We start from the raw sequence: 21972 nt of genomic DNA on the forward strand, positions 1-21972 counted from the left end.
GAGTAGAGGCGAGCCAATCGGCTGCTCCTCTGACGGGGGGGGGGGGGTCTGCGCTGATCGATTATCGGCGCAGCCCCCCCCCCCCCCAGGATGCCCACACTGGACCACCAGGGACACCACCAGGTATGCCACCCTAGAAAACGATGGATGCCAGTCAGTGCCCACAATGGATGCCAATCAATGCCCACGATGGGCAACCCTGATTGGCATGCATTGTTTGGGACTGATTGGCATCCATCAGTACAGTATAATACAATACAGTGCCGCCAATCCGTGCCGCCAATCAGTGCCCATCCGTGCCGCCAATCAGTGCCCGTCAGTGCAGCCCCATCAGTGCCCGTCAGTGCAGCCCCATCAGTGCCAATCAGTGAAGGAGAAAACTTGCTTATTTACAAAGTTTTGAAACTGAAACAAAAAACATATTTTTTTTTTCACAATTTTCGGTCTTTTTTTTATTTAGCAAAAAATAAAAACCGTAGAGGTGATAAAATACAACCAAAAGAAAGCTCTACTTGTGGGGGGGGAAAGATAAAAATTTAATTTGGGTACAGTTTAGCATGACCGCGCAATTGTCATTCAAAGTGCGACAGCGCTGAAAGCTCAAAATTGGTCTGGGAAGGAAGGTGTTTAAGTGCCCGGTATTGAAGTAGTTAAACAGCTGTTTAGTCTTATTTTATGTTTTGATTTCAATTCTATTTTATATTGGTAATTTTATAGGTTTATTTATCTATAATTTTTTTTTTTTTTTTTTTTTTTTTTGATTTTAATGTCTGAGACATCGACATACGATATTGAATAGTTCAACACATCTACCTGCTGCTGGCACTGTAGGATTGAGGTGGCGCTGAGTGGGTGACCCATAGGCCATAGTTATACCTAATGTGTGTGTGTGTGTGTGTGTGTGTGTGTGTGTGTGTGTGTGTGTGTGTGTATATATATATATATATTAATCAGTTCAAGCAAGGAAAGGAAATGCTTCGCAATGGGACAAAGATGGCAAAAAAGAATCTGACTATTCAAAATGGGGGGAAAAAAAATAAAGTTTTGCCCATTGTTCTACTTTAACCAACTGCCGGCCATATAGTAAAATGACGGTGGGCGGGATCCCCTCTCGTTCTGGGACAACGTCGCCACTCTGTTGTGCCCGCAGGGCGTGTGGCCATCGCGGGTGCACTGTGTCCTTGGGACATGGCGCAATCCCTGTAAAGAGCCGATGATGCGGATCTTTACCCCTCTATTAGGCTGTAAACCAGGAAATGCCATTTTTATCATCTCTTCTCGCCACACGCTGACAGAGTGTGAGGTGCAGCCTCAGAAGGGATGCCAATCTGTGCCCATAAGTGCTACCTACTGTATCGGTGCTCATCCGTGCTGCCTATTGGTGCCACCTACGGTATCAGTGCTGCCTATCGGTGGCACCTGCTGTATTGGTGCTCATCAGTGCTGCCTATCCGTGCCACCTACTGTATCTGTGCTCATGAGTTCTGCCTATCAGTGACACCTACTGTATCGGTGCTCATCCGTGCTGCCTGTCATTGCCACCTACTGTATCAGTGCGGCATATTGGTGCCACCTCGTCAGTGCCCATCAGTTCAGCCTCATCAGCGCACATCAGTGAAGGAGAAAAATTGCTTATCTACAACATTTTTTTTAAACTTTTTTTCAAAAAAAATTTAATTTTGTTTTTTAAATAAAAAAAAAACCCAGTAGTGATTAAATGCCACCAAAAGAAATCTCTATTTGTGTGAAAAAATGATAAAAATATCCATATGAGTACAGCATTACATGACCAAGCAATTGTCATTCAAAGTGTGAGAGCACTAAAAGCTAAACATTGGCCTGGGCAGGAGGGGGGTAAAAGTGTCAGGTATTGAAGCAGTTAAAGTGATATTAAATCTTCTTTATTTTTATTAACATAATTGCTATTCAATTGTGTATTGCACAAAGCAGTCTTGATCCTCTTCTTCTGGGATCCCCCTGCCTGCAATCCTGGCTGTTTCCCTTTCGGTGAGGGCCCTCGTGCGGGCTTGGTCTTGGTTTGTGAATATCAAACATGAATAGGGAAGATGCAAAATTAGTATATATATTTCCGAAAAATGTTTATGAAGCCTAAATCTTATAATGTTTTTATTACAGATCGATGTGCTTAAGAGTCTGAAGGATCTGCTGGAGAACTGGGTGATCAAGCATTCGGTCTGCATAGAAAATGTTGAAAATAAGTAAGAAATGACCCAAAGAAATGGGCTCTCTGCAAACCTAAGTGTGTGATTATCCTTTCAGACCTGCTTTATTAGACGTTGTGCTGATTTAACATTCATGACGCGTGGTGCTTTAAAGTGGACCTGGAAAAACAAAACAAAAAAAATGAAATATTTGCTATATTATAGCAAATAGTATTCCTCCTGAAAATAGCGGTACACCCCCCTTTATCGAGGTATTCCTGATCTGTAGCCTTATAGCTGTATATCTGCAGTGTGAGATCACCCGTGAGACTGCTGACTATGACTGCTAGTTATAGAGTGAGATTTAGTGATGTTAGTACTACTTTCTGCTTTTATCATTTTTTGTGAATCTGCACTTCCTCTACCTCTTCTACTGCTTCTTTATAATTAGCCCACCAGTTATCAGATAATTATGAAGACTGCTCTCACTCGAGGAAGCAAAGCCCTGCTCCTCCTACCAAGATGTCCACCTCCATACGGAGAGACCGTGCCAGCACAGGGTGTTGAGGCCATATTGGGGATAAGATCAGAGCCAACAGGCTGTACTGGCAAGTGTTTTGCCCTCTTCATGTCATTTTTGGGCACCGCTTCTATAGTACAGGTTCTCTATAAAACCCCAGTCCATTGTATCCATGATTTTGAGAGATTTAGGAACTGAAAAACAACCATAGAAGCTTCCTAAACATTTGGGTATGCCTCTAGGTTATTGAAAAACATATACCTGTTCTCTTTACCCCTTCCCGCCTGTGCTATAGTTGAAATATGGCTACATTGCAGACTTTCTTTTGCTGGGAGGGTGTCTATGGACATCGTCCCATAATCACGTTGCCCCCGCGTTCTGTGATCACCGAGTTCTTAGGACTTAGCTGATCACAGAAGGGGTAAAGGGCCAATTGCAGTGGCCCTTTACCATGTGGTCAGCTGCCAGCCAACGGCAGCTGATCACAGGATGGAAACACTAGCCGGTTATCGGCTTTTACCTTCTCACGCACCCAGTCCTGATAATCGGTGCAGTCCCAACAGTGCCCATCAGTCCCGCTAATCAGTGTCACCTATCAGTGCCCATAACTGCAGCCTATCAGTGCAGCCTCATCAGCGCACATCAGTAAAAGAGTAATATTACTTGTTTGCAAATTTTTATAAAAAACTGAAAAAAAAAATTTTTTTTTTGTTTAGCAAAAAACAGTAATAATTAAAGCGGAGCTCCACCCAAAAGGGGACGATCCGCTTTAAAGAGGAAGTAAACCCTTCCAAACAACTTGGACCTATAGGTAAGCCTAGATTAAGGCTTACCTGTAGGTCCAAGCAATATCTCCTAAACCTATATGGTTTAGGAGATATTTGCCCGAAAACGGGCACCGCTGTCTACGGCGCATGCGCCGTAGACAGCGGCGCGCAGGCGCACTAAATGCGGCAAATCCAAGAATGGATTTGCCAAATTTGTCGACTCCCGTGCGCATGCGCGGGAGTGACGTCATCGCGGCTTCGCCGTGTGGCAGCGGCGGAGCTGCGAGACGCGACTCCCGTGCGCATGCGCGGGAGTGACGTCATCGCGGTTGCGCCGCTGTGATTCGACGGAGCTGCGAGACGCCACAAGCAACATGGATGCGGCGGACTACAGGGGACAGCGGCGACTTCGCTGGCTCCTGTGTCAGGTAAGTGACACATAATGAGCTACTATGCGATGCATAGTAGTCCATTATGCTTTACCTTTGCAGGGAAAAAAAGAGGAAGTAAACCCATTAGGGTTTACTTCCTCTTTAAGGACTCATCCCCCACTCATCTTGAAGAATTGGCACTTTTGAGGAGTGAGGGGGGAAATGGGTAGCCTGATTTTGACAGGTACTCCCACTTCCGACCGCCTAGGCGTTCATAAACGGAAGTTCTTCTCCCTCACCCCCCCTGCAGTCTTCTAGGACACTGACAAGTTCCAGAGGACTGCATCCACCATTCATGTGCAATGTGCAGTGGGCACCCAGCTGTGAAGCTGCAAGCTGTCTCAGCTGGGTGCCCATAGTGAAAATGCCAGGGCCAAGGAACGAACACAGCGGGTGAGACTGACTGGGGTAAGTACACTGCTGGATCGTGGGACAGGTGAGTGGCTGCCTCAATGTAGAAGAATACAAACAGCAGGATGCTGAGGTCAGTATCAAATAAAAATCACTTTTTTAAAAATAAGCAGCACACTTGCATAGAAGTTGGCATGAAACGGCATGGATAGGGAGCACCTGAAGTCCGCAGCTACCAGGATATTTTGGACAATTTCATGCCCACAACTTTGTGGGAACAGTTTTGGGATGGCCCCTTCCTGTTCCAACATGACTGCACACCAGTGCACAAAGTAAAGACATGGAAGAGTGAGTTTGGGGTGGAGGAACTTGAGTAGCCTGCACAGAGTCCTGACCTCAACCCAATAGACCTTTGGGAGTAATTAGAGCAGAGACTGAGCCAGGCCTTCTATTCCAACATCAGTGCCTGACCTTTAGAAATGCTCTTCTGGAAGAATGGTCTAAAATTCCCATAGACACCCTCCTAACCCTTGAGGACAGCCTTGCCAGAAGGGTTGAAGCTGTTATAGCTGCAAAGGGTGGGCCAACTCAACATTAAACCCCACGAACTAGGACCGGGTTCACATATATGCTGATTGGATGCGAGTTTCCCCGCATTCAATTTGCATGACAGGCGAATGTGCCGGCTCCCAATGGAGTCCATTCACACAGGTACAGGGCGGCCGTGACCTGGATTGCAGTAGGGTCCTTTGCGTGTTTGGGTCTGGTTCAGGTGCAAATTCAGGCAAAAAAAAATCGCGCCTGAACCGGTGAATAGACACGCACCAGACCCCAGGCACGAACGGACGGCTGCACATGTGTGAACCCTGCCTAAGGCCAGGATGCCATTTAAAGTTCATGTGCGTGTAAAGGCAGGTGTCCCAATAATTTTGACCATATAGTGCATGTCTTTGTGACACCATTGCAGATCATTGTCATAGGAAACATGAAGAGGTCAAGGGCTCAGTCTAAACTTTGACCTTTTTATATTTGTGTCTGTCATGCAGAAATGACACCATGTCTGGCTTGATGACTTCAGTTGAAAATATGATTCAGTTTACCGGCCGTTTATGTACTGTGGGCTTGCAGATGCATAGCAGTTCTCTCCTCCTTCAGTCTGTCCTGGAATTCTATACATTGGTAAGAAATGGACTTTTACTTTTAGTGACTGTTTGTTTTATGTTATAATGTATTGCATATTAATGTGATTCTAAAGGGTTTTTTTTTTTATTTATTTTAATAGCAAAAGACAAAAAAACTAAAATGTTATACTTAACTGTGTAATGGTTTTGCACAGAGCAGCCCCGATCCTCTTCCCTTTGGGTCTCCTGCTGGCAGTCCTGCCCCGCCCCAACCCCAAATTATTTTTTTTTACTCTCCTCTAAATGGCTGTTGCTAGGGGGTCCCTCATAGTCTGCCTCCTTCAGTGTCTGTGCTCGTGACATCACTTTGCTTCGGCACAGGAAGGGCTCAGCTCTGCCCCCTCCCTCTTGTCAATCATCTGGGACATGTGACAGTACCCAGATTATTGCGCGGCCAATCACAATGCGCCATGAGCACACACAAGCAGTTACAATGCTGGCGCCGCCAAACGGAGAGGGAGAGGAGCGAGGCTTCGATCCCCCGCATAGCTGGACCCTGGGACAGGTAAGTGTCCACTTATTAAAAGTCAGCAGCTGCAGTATTTGTAGCTGCTGACTTTTAATTTTAAATTTTATTATTTTTTTTTTTTTTTAAATGGCAACACCTCTTTAAGATTTAAGAAAAACCTTTAGTGTGCAGCAGTCCCCCCCCCCCCCCCCCCCCCTAATACTTGCCTAAACACCAGCTCTATCCAGCCATGTTGCAGGAGAGACAGGGCTGCCCCGGGGCTCTCCCTCCTCATTGGCTGAGACCGCAGCAGAGAGCATTTGGCTCCCGCTGCTATCGATCAAAGTCAGTGAGCCTATGAGGGGAGAGAGGGGGCGGGGCCTGGGCCTCAACCAGAGAAAGGCCCAAGGAGCTCCAAAGGGGGGCCCGAGAAGAGGAGGATTAGGGATGCTCTGTGCAAAACCATTACACAGAGCAGGTAAGTATAACATGTTTGTTATTTTTAAACACAAAAACAAGACTTTATTACTTTAATGCAGAGAATGCATCAAGATAAAAAAATAATTCTGCTTTTAAATTGGAACTAATCCCACTTCAGCTTTAAGATATTTCATAATAAAAGAAAGGACATTTTAAGGTAGTTTCTAAGCATTCTATGAATAGCTTTTTGGTTTCAGGTTTGTACACTCAAACTGACGCTTTTTTAAATTTTTATTTTTATTTTACAGGTTTCTGATGTATACGTTTGTTTTTCTTTACCTCTAATCGTCCTACCTCCTGCTGGAGTGTTTTATCCTGCTCTTCTTTGCAAAGACTGTGTGAACCTTAACCAGATCTGTTACATTATGCATAGGTATGTTTTCTGAATTATAAATGTTTTAAGTCTTTCTGGATCACATGCCTGTAAATGGCAAAAGCAGTGCATGAGATGCACACTCCAGTATTATTGGCACTTGTTTAAAAGCTTTTCGTTTTGCACAGAGTGGCCCCGATCCTCGACTTCTGGGGCCACTCGGCAGCACTGGTAGCTTTTCCTTGCATCGTATAACCCACCAGGGGAAGCGCTCTCCGGGGGGTGGGTGGGTGTCAGAGTCCAGCATTTGCGTCCATAGAATACCGGACTCGGACCCGCTCCCCCCCAGCGCCTGCATCATTGTTTTTGATTGACAGCAGCAGGAGCCAATGGATGCGCTGCTATCAATCTATCCAATCAAGAGCCGAGACAACGGGCAGAGGGGAAGAGCACGTCTCCGATGTGTGAATCACAGAACTCAGGTGAGTAAAAGAGGGGGGTAGGGGGGCCGGTCAGTGACAGTTGTTTTTTTTTTTCCACCTTAACCACTTAAGGACCGCCGCATGGCAATGTACGTTGGCAGAATAGCACCGACAGGCACAAGCACGTACATGTACGTGCTTGCCTTCCAGCGGGTGGGGTGTCCGATCGGACCCCCTCCCGGTGGATGCGGCGGTCCGTTTCGCTTCAGGAGCGATCCGGGATGAGGGGATGGCCGTTGGTTTCTGGACATCCCCTCTCTATTGCTTCTGGCAAATGAAAAGCTTCCCCCGCTGTGTTTTGTAAACACAGGCAGGGAGGAAGTGATGTAATTCTCCTTGGGGCGGACTGCGAGGAGAACAGAGAAATTAAGTGCACCAAACACACAGGCACACAAATCCCCCCCCTCAGTCACAGTGTCACTGATTGCAGTGATCATTTATTTACTGATCACTGCATTTAGTGTCAGTTGTGACAGTAAAAACTGTCAGGGCAGTTCGTGTTAGGTCCAGAGTAGCCCCCCCCCCCCCCAATAAAGGTTTAACCCCCTGATTGCCCCTAGAGTTAACCCTTTCACCCCCTTTTGCCAGTGTCACTAAGGGATCTTTTTCTGATCGCTGCATTAGTGTCACTGGTGCCGCTAGGTAGCTAGTTATTTTTTTAGGTTCACCGCTAGGTTTTTATAGCGCTAGGTACCCCCATATACTACCCAATAATAGTTTTAACCCCCTGATTGCTCCTAGTTAACCCTTTCACCAGCGATCACCGTATAAGTGACGCTGGTTAGCCAGTTGGTTATTTAGGTTCCCCGTCAGGTTTTTATATATTTTTTTTTAACAAAAGTGAACTTTATTTGAACAAAGAAAGACAATACAGGTCAGCTCAAGGCATACATTCCGTCAATAAATTATCCATGTACATACATCAAACAGGACATTTATCACTAGATAAAGAATATACCTCAGATCTGTGCATAGCATTAATCATTCTACACCAAAGTGAGCGGCGTTTGGTAGAGGGAAAAAAAAGGGGGGGGAGAAAAAGGATGCGCCATGTCCCGGAGGCGTAGGGGGGGCAGTAGTGGGAAAAAGGAAATGCGGGGGGGCCAGGAAAGCAGGGGAGGACCAGGTTGAGCCGCAGGCCCACCCAATGAAACAGAGGGAGAGGGGGGGGGGGGGAGTAGGAAAAAAGGGGTGGGGGGGAAAGAGAGGATCAAAAAAAGGGGCCATCCGGGGAACAGGTAACAGTCACCAAACGCACGTCCCACGCTCCCTGCCGGTGGATCCTCACTCCCCCTCTGGGTCAGGAGGAGAAACCACCACCGACAGAGAGCCCCACGAGTCTATCCAAGAGGACCAGACCTTGTCAAATTTGTGCGGACAATTTCTATTGATATATGTAATTTTGTACAGCGGCAAAACAGCATTCAAGGTATTTCTCCAGGCGGTGACGGTGGGCGGGAGCTCAGACCTCCATTTCAGCGACACTTCCCTTCTAGCGTAATAAGCGGCAAAAGCCACAAATAGTCTTCCATACTTCCCCACCGTCTGGTCATCCACCACACTCAAAAGCATAAGTTCTGGTTTCAACTGCAGAGAGCCCTCAACAGCCTGATTAATATCAGTCAAAATCTGAACCCAATAGGTTTGTAGCTCCGGGCAGGACCACACCATATGCATAAATGTGGCCTCTTCACTACCGCATCTAGCACACGCTGGGGATCTATCTTTATATATAACCGCCAATCTCTGCGGCGTATAATAAGCCCGATGTAAAAACTTTAACTGAATAAAACGGTCTCTAGCCGATATCAAGGTTGATACATAGGAAGAGACACAAGACTCCCAATCATCTTCCCTCAGGGACGGAATGTCCCTCTTCCATTTATCGTAAAGCCGGGGCAGACTAGGCTTCCTAGAGGCAGTCAGATGAAAATAGATTGTGGATAGGGGGCCATTAGAAGTTTAGCAGTCAACAACGTCTCCACCGGGTCTTTCCCAAGCGTCACCCCGTCCGGGAACTGATGCTGAAAGGCATGCCTCAGCTGCAGAAACCGGAAAAACATCCAGTTCGGTAGATCAAATTTAGCTTTGAGTTCGGGAAACGTACCCAACCTACCCCCTATCACTACATGCTTTAAAGTGACTATCCCCCTCTTAGCCCACACCTGCGGGTCTGGGATACTCCGAAAATGAGACAGATTCGGATTACCCCACAGGGGCATGTGGGGGGAGACTACCCCAGGAATCCGAAGGGCCATCCCCACCCGGCTCCACACCCGAACCGTCGTACGCATCAGGGAGGTAATGTTAGGATGCGCTCCGACTCCTCGATAAGGTAGGTTGCTTAGAGCTGCGTAAGACCCCAGAATCGCAGCCTCCAGAGTCACCGCTGGGTTGTCCCTCGGCTGTGAAAACCACCACCGGGCAGTAACTAATACCGCTGCCCAGTAGTAGCGCTGAAAGTCAGGAAGGGCGAGCCCGCCCTGCCCAACTGCCAGTTGCAGGGTGGACAGTGCCAAACGCGGCACCTTGCCCAGCCACACAAAGGAGGTAATAATAGATCTTATCTTGTTAAAATAAGTCACCGGGATCTCGATCGGGCTGTTTCTAAAGAGGTAGAGAAACTTCGGCAGGTAGACCATCTTAATGAGGTTCACTCTTCCCACCGGGGACAGGGGCAGCGCCTTCCAGTCCAAGCATCGCTTAGAGAATTGGGCCAACAGCGGGTTCAGGTTAAGCTCCATATACCTAGCCGGTGGGCCACCCATCCATATCCCTAAGTATTTAAAACTTTCCACCCAGACTAGCGAGTTCTGCAGAGTGGGCCTAGGCTCGGACGGGCTCAAAGGGTAGATTAAGGACTTCCCCCAGTTGACTTTAACACCCGAGTATGTCCCAAAATCGTCGACTAACCGCAAAGCCGCAGGGAGTGAAGAGGAGACCTCCGTTAGATACAGAATAGTGTCATCCGCATATAAGGATATCTTCTCCTCTATCACTCCCACCCGAATGCCCCGCACCGCGGTCGCATCCCGCATTTTAGTGGCCAGCGGCTCCACTGCTAGGGCGAAAAGCCCGGGCGACAGCGGACAGCCCTGTCGGGTGCCCCTTCCCAGGGGAAAGGCCCACGAGAGGGAATTGTTTGTACGTATACGAGCAGTCGGGGAGGCATACATCAGTTGCAGCCACTGAATAAATACGGGTCCAAACCCAAATTTGCGAAGGACAGCCCAGAGGTAATCCCATTCTACCGAATCAAAAGCCTTTTCGGCATCCAGGGACACCACCACCCCCGGGCTGTCCTCCCGCGCTCTATCCAAGTGAGTCAGCAACCTACGTATGTTGATGTCGGTCCCTCTGCCCGGCATGAACCCGGACTGGTCCGGGTGCACTAAAGCTGTGATTACCGTGTTCAGGCGGCCCGCCAGAACCTTCGCCAGGATTTTCAGATCTACATTTAGAAGAGATATGGGCCTGTATGAGGAACGTCAGGTTTTTATATAGCGTCAGGGACCCCCATATACTACTGAATAAATATTTTAACCCCCTGATTGCCCCTAGTTAACCCTTTCACCAGTGATCACCATATAAGTGTTACAGGTGACTCTGGTTAGTTTGCTTTTTATAGCATCAGGGCACCCGCCATTTATTACCCAATAAAGGTTTAACCCCTTGATCACCCGGCAGGTGATATCAATTAGGTTTTAGGGTCAGGGTCTGCATCGCCCCAGGCAGCGCTAGGTTAGAGCCAGTACCGCTAACTCCCGTAGTGGTATAGAATCTGAACAGATCAATATCTGATCAGATCTAAACTAGCGTCCCCAGCAGTTTAGGGTTCCAAAAAAATGCATTGTTAGCGGGATCAGCCCAGATACCTGCTAGCACCTGCGTTTTGCCCCTCCGCCCAGCCCACCCAAGTGCAGTATCGATCGATCACTGTCACTTACAAAACACTAAACGCATAACTGCAGCGTTCGCAGAGTCAGGCCTGATCCCTGCGATCGCTAACAGTTTTTTTTGGTAGCGTTTTTATATTTAAATCCTGAAGGCAGTGCTTGGTTTTCGGGGTCCCGTACGTGGCTAGGCTCCCAAAAAGTCCCCCACATGTGGTATCCCCGTACTCGGGACAAGCAGCGGAATTTATTTTGGGGTGTTTTTTGTCTTATGCCCATAGCATGTGTGAGTATTCAATCACTTGGGACAAAAAAAATATTCAATGGGGTCAACATGCCCCTCAGCAATATCCCTGGGGTGTCTACTTTCCAAAATGGGGTAGTTTGGGGGGGGGGGGGGTTGTGTTATTTTGGCATTTTATGGCCTTTGAAACTGTGGTAGGTAGTGAGGAGTGAAATCAAAAATTTGCACCCTTAGAAATCCTGAAGGCGGTGATTGGTTTTCCGGGTGCCGTAGGCGGCTAGACTCCCAAAAAGTCCCACATATGTTGTATCCCCGTACTCAGGAGAAGCAGCATAATATATTTTGGGGTGCAATTGCACATATAACTATGGCATGTGTGAGCAATATATCATTTAGTGACAACTTTTTGTAAACTTTTTTTTTTGTGTCATTATTCAATCACTTGGGACAAAAAAAAATATTCAATGGGCTCAACATGCCCCTCAGCAATTTCCTTGGGGTGTCTACTTTCCAAAATGGGGTCATTTTGGGGGGGGGGGGGTTTGTACTGCCCTGCCATTTTAGCACCTCAAGAAATGAGATAGGCAGTCATAAATTAAAAGCTGTGTAAATTCCAGAAAATGTACTCTAGTTTGTAGACGCTATAACTTTTGCGCAAACCAATAAATATACCCTTATTGACATTTTTTTTTACTAAAGACATGTGGCTGAATACATTTTGGCTTAAATGTATGACTAAAATTTAGTTCATTCAATTCTTCTTATAACAAAAACTAGAAAATATATTTTTTTCTTTTCTTTTTTTTCTTTTTTTTTTTTTTTTTAATTTTCAGTCTTTTTCCTTTTATATCGTAAAAAATAAATATTGCAGAGGCAATCAAATACCATCAAAAGAAAGCTCTATTTGTGGGAAGAAAAGGACGCAAATTTCTTTTGAGTACAACATTGCATGACCGCGCAATTACCAGTTAAAGCAGTGCAGTGCGAAATTGTAAAAAGACCTCTGGTCCTTAGGCTGACAATTGGTCCGGGGCTGAAGTGGTTAAAGAGGAAGTAAACCCTGATGAGTTTACTTCCTCTTTCATTCCCTGCAAAGGTAAAGCATAATGGACTACTATGCATCACATAGTAGTCCATTATGTGTCACTTACCTGACACAGGAGCCAGCGATGTCACCGCTGTCACTTGTAGTCCGGCGCCTCCATCTTCTAGGTGGGTCTTGCTGCTCCGCCGCTGTCATTCGGCGAAGCCGCGATGACGTCACTCCCGCGCATGCGAGCCGCCATGCGCGGCATCTTCATCGTTGACAGTGCCGCGCTCAGTGCGCCTACGCGCCGCTGTCTACGGTGCATGCGCCGTAGACAGCGGTGCCTGTCTTTTGCCAAATATCTGCTAAACCGTGTAGGTTTAGGAGATATTTCTTGGACCTACAGGTAAGCCTTAATCTAGGCTTACCTGTAGATCAAAGTTTGTTGTAAGGGTTTACAACCACTTTAATGCATGTAGACTGCATCTGTGCTCCACCCTCTAGTTCTTAGGCCGCGTACACACTGGCGGATTGTCTGCCCAACTAAGTTCGTCAGACAATCCGACAGACAGTCCGTTCAAAATTTGAGTGAACGGACTTGACCACACACGATGAGCAGACAGTCCGCTGAAAGCGTGCGTGATGACGTGTACAGCACGTACGACGGGACTAGAAAAACGACGTCCTATACACTGCAATGCAACCTTCGGCCGTGTAAATCCTTTCTGAGCATGCGCCATACTTAGTCCGTCCAACTTGCCTACACACGAGCGGACTGTCCGCTGAAACCAAGTTTGGACGGACAAAATTACGGAAATTCCGTAAGACTTTGTTCGTCAGACAGTCCGCTGAAAAAGTCCGCTGAAGCCCACACACGAGCGGATTGTCCGCTGAAACACGGTTCAGCGGACTAAGTTGGACAGACAATCCGCCCGTGTGTACGCGGCCTTAGATTGACAGCTGGTTTAGTTCCTGGATGTTTGATGCATATAGTGCTCGCTCCCTAAATATAATTTAGGGGAAGAGAAGTGGAGGGTGACACAGCGGGGGTTATCTTTGCATAAGGTAGGAAAAAAAAAAAAAAGTTTTGATGCAAATGCCAACAAAGAAAACTTTTAAAGTATCAATAGTAACTTTAAGAGTGGATTTACTGAAATAGTGTCGGGTTAAATGGCGCCACCTAAACACAGGTTTCCATTCCAAAGTGGACTCATGGAGTATAAATGGGTAGAAATAAAAATAATAATAAAAATCAAGGTCTTTTTTCAAAGAGCCCAATAGTGTCCCTGGATCTACTGAGGCTCTATGTTAACCAGAGGGAACCTCAACTTCACCCTAAAAAGGTTATATCAAACAGTGGGTGTAGTAAATCTATAGGCCACCAGGGACAGTGGACACGAAACCTAGAATCCTAGTATTGGGGACTAGTAATCACACCCATTGCATATTAAATCTCCAAAACGGCGGGAATACAGGAACTGACGATATTGGAACAGGCTAGAGTATTTCCTTACAAGGGATAAACAAACCCTCAATCTCAAATAAATTATACCTTTAGGCCAAAAAACCTGAAAGTCACGTGTACCAAACTACATGTGCAACCTAATGCGATTATAAATCAAGTCGCAACAGTGCGAAAAAAGTGTCACTCAATGGTAAACCTACTAACAACAATACCATAAGTACACCAAACCAGTGTATAGTGATAGAGGTATCTGTGTATGTTTAGTATGACATTCATTAATAATCAACCTAAAATCACATATGTATACTCAAAGAGTGTTAAGTGACAGACATATATATATATATATATATAACCTAAACCAGTGTCTATGTAAAGCCTGTGTAGCGTAACAAAAATATATATATAGGCCTGATAATTAAATATAGGGAATATATAAACACTTCATATACCAGAAATCAGACAATTGTAAATAAGAAGTGTGTGTGTATTAGTGCACACAAAAGGTGAAAAAATATACCAAAACCTTTTAGTGATAAAAGCTAAAAAATGCTCTAAACCATAAAATATATATATGTGAAAGGTGCATATACACGTAAAAAAGTGAAAAAATAAAATAAAAAATAAAAGATAAAAAATAATAAAAAATAAATAAAAATATAAAAATAAAATGCAAAAAATATGCAAAAAAATATATATACGTGAAGTATACAAGACAAAATATATATATGTGGAATAAGTCCCAAATCAATGTTCAATGGTGCTAATTCAAACAAGTCCTTAGAAAATCTTTAAAGTGACTTTGGTGCTTCCTATGCAGTCTTCACTGTGACTTCTGTGCTCCCCCACCAGGAATCCTACTCACCAGAAGTAAGTACCCCTGCAGGGGTTGTACGCCTTAAAGATCAATCTCCAGATGTCCCGTTCTTTACTTTGTGATAGATGACTGAACATGTATCAGCATGGATTCCATAAGTCCTCATGAGAAAAAAATGGAAGCCTCCATAGTGTAATCCGTAAAAAATGATTTATTGGCACAATAAATATAAAAAATTTATATATAAAAAACAAACCATAAGAGGCAAAAAACAGCACAACAAAAAAAGGAAAAAAACAAAAAAATTATACTAAAAAAATGGCCACAACTCTCGTAAAGTGAGTTATACTGCGAGACCACAGTTCATCAGGGGGTTGGTGTGATAATCCCCCCAAAAAAGAATTCCGGGTTGACCCCAGAAGATACCATAAAAGTATATACTAATGCTAAGAACACAGCGTGAAATAGAGGCACTATCTATGGGAACCGAAACAAACCTCCCTATAGGGGTGATAGATCTCAGCTGTGTCCCCCCTAGGATAGAGCCATTCCCGTAGTGTTCAAAGCCAAAAAGCACAATTCTTCCTCGGGATCCGTATGATGGATACGCGGTTTGCGCTCCACCTGCGTGCCAGACACCAGCGGCGACCCGGAAGTGACGTAAAAGCGTAGCTCCGTCGGACGCGTTTCGTCATAGACGTCTTCAGCACCAAAGTCACTTTAAAGATTTTCTAAGGACTTGTTTGAATTAGCACCATTGAACATTGATTTGGGACTTATTCCACATATATATATTTTGTCTTGTATACTTCACGTATATATATTTTTTTGCATATTTTTTGCATTTTATTTTTATATTTTTATTTATTTTTTATTATTTTTTATCTTTTATTTTTTTATTTTTTTTTTCACTTTTTTACGTGTATATGCACCTTTCACATATATATATTTTATGGTTTAGAGCATTTTTTAGCTTTTATCACTAAAAGGTTTTGGTATATTTTTTCACCTTTTGTGTGCACTAATACACACACACTTCTTATTTACAATTGTCTGATTTCTGGTATATGAAGTGTTTATATATTCCCTATATTTAATTATTAGGCCTATATATATATTTTTGTACGCTACACAGGCTTTACATAGACACTGGTTTAGGTTATATATATATATATATATGTCTGTCACTTAACACTCTTTGAGTATACATATGTGATTTTAGGTTGATTATTAATGAATGTCATACTAAACATACACAGATACCTCTATCACTATACACTGGTTTGGTGTACTTATGGTATTGTTGTTAGTAGGTTTACCATTGAGTGACACTTTTTTCGCACTGTTGCGACTTGATTTATAATCGCATTAGGTTGCACATGTAGTTTGGTACACGTGACTTTCAGGTTTTTTGGCCTAAAGGTATAATTTATTTGAGATTGAGGGTTTGTTTATCCCTTGTAAGGAAATACTCTAGCCTGTTCCAATATCGTCAGTTCCTGTATTCCCGCCGTTTTGGAGATTTAATATGCAATGGGTGTGATTACTAGTCCCCAATACTAGGATTCTAGGTTTCGTGTCCACTGTCCCTGGTGGCCTATAGATTTACTACACCCACTGTTTGATATAACCTTTTTAGGGTGAAGTTGAGGTTCCCTCTGGTTAACATAGAGCCTCAGTAGATCCAGGGACACTATTGGGCTCTTTGAAAAAAGACCTTGATTTTTATTATTATTTTTATTTCTACCCATTTATACTCCATGAGTCCACTTTGGAATGGAAACCTGTGTTTAGGTGGCGCCATTTAACCCGACACTATTTCAGTAAATCCACTCTTAAAAGGAATCTTATTAAGGGATCCTCCTTTTTTCCGGGTGGCAGCAGCCTATGTAGTGTTTTACATACAGGTATACTATATCTATACAGAGGTTTTATTTTTATTTTTATTTATCTGGCTTAAACTACTCCCGGTGGTGAATAGCGCGGTTTTTCTACTTTTACTTTTAATAGTAAGTTTAAACTTGGTTCTAAAGCCTCAAATTTTTTTTTTTTTTACCTTAATGCATTCAATGCATTTAGGTAACTAGATGCAGATTGGCGGCACGGGAGTGAGCCCACACGAGTGCCCCCATAGAAAGCTGCTTTCCATGGGACCATGGAGGGGCCCGAAGTGCCAGCAGGGTACCCCAGAAAATGAGGTTTGGGGGCTCCTCTGCACAGAGCAGTTAAGTATAGCTATATGGAAATAGAAAATTGTGAAAGTTTAATACTACTTTAGGGCTCGGGTCACACTGCTGCAACTTGGGACCAAACTTGTGAGACCCCAAATCGCGTGACATGTGAAATCCCATTTCAGTCCATAAGAGCTGTCTTAGCACTACTGAAGCCGCTCCGACTACTTCAAAGCGAATTCTATCCAACTTGTGCCCTTAGACTTTAATGGAAGTCGCCTCCAAGTCATATCCTCGTCTTAATTGATGTGATTTGAATCCAACATTAAAGGAAGATGACTCGGGCTTTCCTTGAAGTTGCTGCAATGTCTCTCCGAATCACCTGGCAAAGTCACTGTTGTGATTAAAATGGTATTGCTATATACCTGACAAAGACCAGCTAGAAGTATAACTAACGCAATTACAATACTCATGAAACCCTTTACTTAACACTGCAGTGATCAGGAGACAACAAGAAAACAGCCCAGACAATATTACAGTTCAGCAGTTGTCTGATTTATTCTGGGAGGGGCTGCATTTTATATGCACCCTTATCAGCCAATCATTGCATAGAACATGGGTGTGGTTAATACAGAGGCGTACATATCATTACATATCCTCAATAATGAAACAGTCTATCACCATAATGCTATACATGCCTATAATGTAAATAACCTTTGAGACATAGCTGTCACAAGGTTACCAGGACAAAAATACCATCTGGTGATGACTAATACTTGGTTTCGTGTCCCGAGTCTGTGTACCCCAATAAGAGGAAGGCGGGGGAGATACCACAACTTATTTATACATTATAGAATGCTCACAAAACACTTATGCAAGCAAGTTTATGCATGCTATTGTGACACATAGCTCAATACTAGACTTGAAGGACAAAACTTCAAAATATGTTCTCATAACTAAGTTAAAAGCATATTGCTCTATAGCCAGAACAAGATGGAGTCACTATTGTTTAGTCATATTACTACAGTCACGTGACTTTCCAGTCACGACAGTGTGAACCGAGCACCTAAAGGATAAGTTCACCTGTAACCTGTTCCAGCATCTGCACCTTTTTGTCAAAGACCCCCGCCCCCCCCACCCCAGGACTGCGGGTGTGGTATCTCCTCCACGCACTCGCTGTCACAATTTGAAAATAATGCAGTGCTGCGGAGCCTGCCCACATGGCTGCATCACTCATTCAGTTTCCTGTGACTGAATAGACTACAAGTACCATTATCCATTGCGGCTGACAGCTTGCAGTTCTCCATGAATTGTGAGGGCACTGGTTAGCATCCTCCTAGTTCATCGAACTAGCTGCTCTCAGGTAACTGCCTGCCCTTATTGGTGTTATGAGCAGGGGCTGGACATTGCACCAGTGACCTGATCACGGGTGCAATGCTCTGCAGTCTTTAACCACTTTCAGACCGGACCATTTTGCTGGTAAATGACCAGAGGTCTTTTTACACTTTGGCACTGCGCTGCTTTAACTGGTAATTGCGCGGTCATGCAATGTTGTACCCAAACAAAATTTGCGTCCTTTTCTTCCCACAAATAGAGCTTTCTTTTGATGGTATTTGATTGCCTCTGCGATTTTTATTTTTTGCGATATAAACGTAAAAAGACCGCAAATTTTGAAAAAAAATGATATTTTCTACTTTTTGTTATTAGAAAAATCCAATAAACTCAATTTTAGTCATACATTTAGGCCAACATGTATTCAGCCACATGTCTTTGGTAAAAAAAAAGTCAATAATTGTATATTTATTGGTTTGCGCAAAAGTTGTCACATCTACAAACTAAGGTACGTTTTCTGGAATTTACGCAGCTTTTAGTTTACGACTGCCTATCTCATTTCTTGAGGTGCTAAATTGGCAGGGCAGTACAAAACCCCCCCAAATGACCCCATTTTGGAAAGTAGACCCCCTAAGGAAATTGATAAGAGGCATGTTGAGCCCATTGAATATTTTATTTTTTTGCCTCAAGCGATTGAATAATGACAAAAAAAAAAATATATTTTTTTTTTTTACACAAAGTTGTCACTAAATGATATATTGCTCACACATGCTATGGGCATATGTGAAATGACACCCCAAAATAAATTCTGCTGCTTCTCCTGAGTACGGGGATACCACATATGTGGGACTTTTTGGGAGCCTAGCCGCGTACGGGGCCCCGAAAACCAAGCACCGCCTTCAGGCTTTCTAAGGGCGTAAATTTTTGAGTTCACTTCTCACTACCTATTACAGTTTTGAAGGCCATAAAATGCCAAGATGGCACAAAACCCCCACAAATGACCCCATTTTAGAAAGTAGACACCCCAAGCTATTTGCTGAGAGGCATGTTGAGTTCATGGAATATTTTATATTTTGCCACAAGTTGCGGGAAAATTACAAACTTTTTTTTTTTTTTTTTCACAAAGTTGTCACTAAATGATATATTGCTCACGCATGCCAGGGGCATATGTGAAATGACACCCCAAAATAAATTCTGCTGCTTCTCCTGAGTACGGAGATACCACATATGTGGGACTTTTTGGGAGCCTAGCCGCGTACGGGGCCCCGAAAACCAAGCACCGCCTTCAGGCTTTCTAAGGGCGTTACAGTTTTGAAGGCCATAAAATGCCAAGATGGCACAAACCCCCCCCCCCCCCCCAATGACCCCATTTTGGAAAGTAGACACCCCTAAATTTAGGGGTACACTAGTGAGACTAGGTAATAAATGGCGGGTGCCCTGAAACTTTAAAAAAATAACTAACCAACCAGCGTCACCTGTAACAGTTATATGGTGATCACTGGTGAAAGGGTTAACTAGGGGGCAATCAGGGGGCTTTATGCGGTAGTATATGGGGGTCCCTGGCGCTATAAAAAGCTGCGGCGAACCTAAATACCTACCTGCCTAACTAGCGTCACCTGTGACACTAATACAGCGATCAGAAAAACGATCGCTTATTAGGCTGGGTTCACACTGGAGCGATGCGGGAACGCCACGAATGCGCGGCGGGTTCCCGCATCGCATGCCTCCCGGCGGCAGTTCACACTGCCCTATGCGAACTGCTGGGAGTGTCAGTGAAATGTTAATGACACCCCCAGATCAGTTCGCATATCGCAGTGCCATCTGCAAACTTGGATCGCATGGTGTGAACACCCATGCGATCCAATTCTGCTGCGGACCAAAAAAAGGGTCCCGTGCGAGTTTGCGGCGGGTGCGACACGAATTCAGCCATACTATCTGTATAGCTGAACTCGAATCGCACAGAGATCGGATGTGATTTGCACTGCAGTGCGGTGCGAATCACATCCGTTCTCATAAACCGCTGCAATGTGAACCCAGCCTTAGTGACACTGGCGACGGGGGGTGATCACGGGGTTAAACCTTTATTGGGGGGGTTAGGGGGTACCTTAGAACTAAAGGGGGCTAACCCTAACTGCCCTGCGGGAAGGCAGGGACGTACACGTACGCCCATATGCCTGCCCGTGCCATGCTGTTGACGTACATCGTCGTGCGGCGGTCGGCAACTGGTTAAGATCTGTGTGGCCGATGGACTGCATACACACAGGTGCTAAGCATAGTGCTTATTAGTTTACGTCTCACAACTTAAACTCTGTCAGATTTTCTTTTTATATTATAAAGTTTGAGAGCCCGAAGGATCGTCCTGTAAAATAGCTTTTTTTTTTTTTTTTTCCCCAGGTATAGAGACAATCTCTTGACAGCAAGAAAAGATGAAAAAGAGAACACTGTAAGAAAAGCAGATACATGGGTTTTTTTTGTTTTGTTATTTTTGTGTAGTGTAGAATAGAATTGTTCAGAATGTTTTCGTTTTATGTTCTACTCAGAACCAAAGAGGGATTTGGAGTTAAAGCTGAACTCCCAGGCAAAACCGCTAAACAATAAAATATAAGGGAGCTTGTTTTACCCGTCAAGGATTTGTATTTCTCTTATACTCATCGACCGACACAGCTCCTCTCTGTAACTAAATGGATTTGTTAGCCTGCCATTAGAAGAACTAGGTAAAAATTGTAACACAAGACACAGAACTTTAGTCCCGCCCCGGGGGGGGTGGACCCTGTGCTAACAACCCTCCCTGCTCCCAGGCAGAACTCTGTTTTATTTTGCCTAGTGAAGGAGAATGACCTAGGAACCCTGCGGGCCCTTTGGTCAATTTTTTTGATGCAGGTTTGATGTTTTTTGCGCAAGATGAAAGATCCTGGGATCTTCCATCAACTGCCGGCTGGGTGACAGGCTGGTTAAGTTATCCTTTTAGTCTCCCCAGTCCGGCCATCGAGTGTGTGCAGGCCGCAGCTAAGCCTCGGCAGGCCACGACATACCTTAGCTCCAGAGGTGGTCGTGAGCTTCAATGCTCCAGGGTATACATATGACTGGGCTACTGATGTCTGGATCACAGTATACCGGGCCAGCAGCTACCCTGTAACTGCGCAGGAGTAGGTCTGTGATGAAATGTCTCCCAGCTCTTCAGGACTGGTAAGTAGGTTCTCCCTTCTTCGGTGGGGTGAGCAGCTGGGCATTCCCTGGGAGGTCAATTCAGGGGCCACCTCACCTCCTTCTCTTCTCTCCCACTTCCCTATCTCCCCTCCTTCCTCCCTCCAGGGGGGTGGCTTCATGTGCTGCGGGCGGCATGTGTGTGGGGTTCGCTGGGTCTCTCACCTGTAGGGGGCTTTGTGCGGCTAGCGTTGGTCCTGGTCCCGATCTGGGGGTCCCAAAAGTTGTCTGTGGAGGTGTTCTGGCAGCACTGTTCTGTGATTTTCCTGTCACCGCATGGCGCTGTCCGGCTGCCATTTTGGCTTTGGGCAAAGCAGGTTCCCCTTGTGAGCCTCAGCAGCCATTTTCTATAGGATTTTCCTATTAGCTGCATTGGTGGCCGTTTTTTTGAAGCTTGAGCGCTCTTTTCACCGCAGTTCTCTTGTGACAGCTTTACATGTGCTCTCACATGCTGTTTCCTATGTCCACTGTGTATACAGGACATTGGATGGCTCTTCCCTGAATGCTGGTGCAAGCTCTGCAGAACGTTTCACTGCTATTCTATACAGCTGCTGCCGACACGGTTTCTTCACTCTGCAACTGGGTAACCTCCTAGGGACTACAGGCATGGCTAGTAACATTCACAGAACGCCCCAGGGTGGTGAGTCTGGCGCTAGGTGCCCCTACCCCCCCATGTGGCGGCAGCAG

The 21972-nt window shown here is 44.9% G+C and overlaps 1 protein-coding gene across 4 annotated transcripts in view; it reads left to right on the forward strand.

Annotated features, from left to right (window-relative positions):
• Positions 1–21972, forward strand: part of CENPI (centromere protein I) — a 187857-nt gene that overhangs the window by 144173 nt on the left and 21712 nt on the right. For 3 of the 4 annotated variants that reach the window (XM_077465193.1, XM_077465191.1, XM_077465192.1), the window contains 4 exons: positions 2137–2219; positions 5278–5410; positions 6589–6713; positions 20476–20524. In XM_077465193.1, the coding sequence (XP_077321319.1) occupies positions 2137–2219; positions 5278–5410; positions 6589–6713; positions 20476–20524 (390 nt within the window). The remainder of the gene's footprint in view (positions 1–2136; positions 2220–5277; positions 5411–6588; positions 6714–20475; positions 20525–21972) is intronic. The other variant, XM_077465195.1, reaches the window with a different exon arrangement.

This window comes from Lithobates pipiens, unplaced genomic scaffold (assembly GCF_037356315.1).
Source record: "Lithobates pipiens isolate NorthernLeopardFrog02 unplaced genomic scaffold, aLitPip1_a1.2 Scaffold_1, whole genome shotgun sequence".
NCBI classification, from domain to species: Eukaryota; Metazoa; Chordata; class Amphibia; order Anura; family Ranidae; genus Lithobates; species Lithobates pipiens.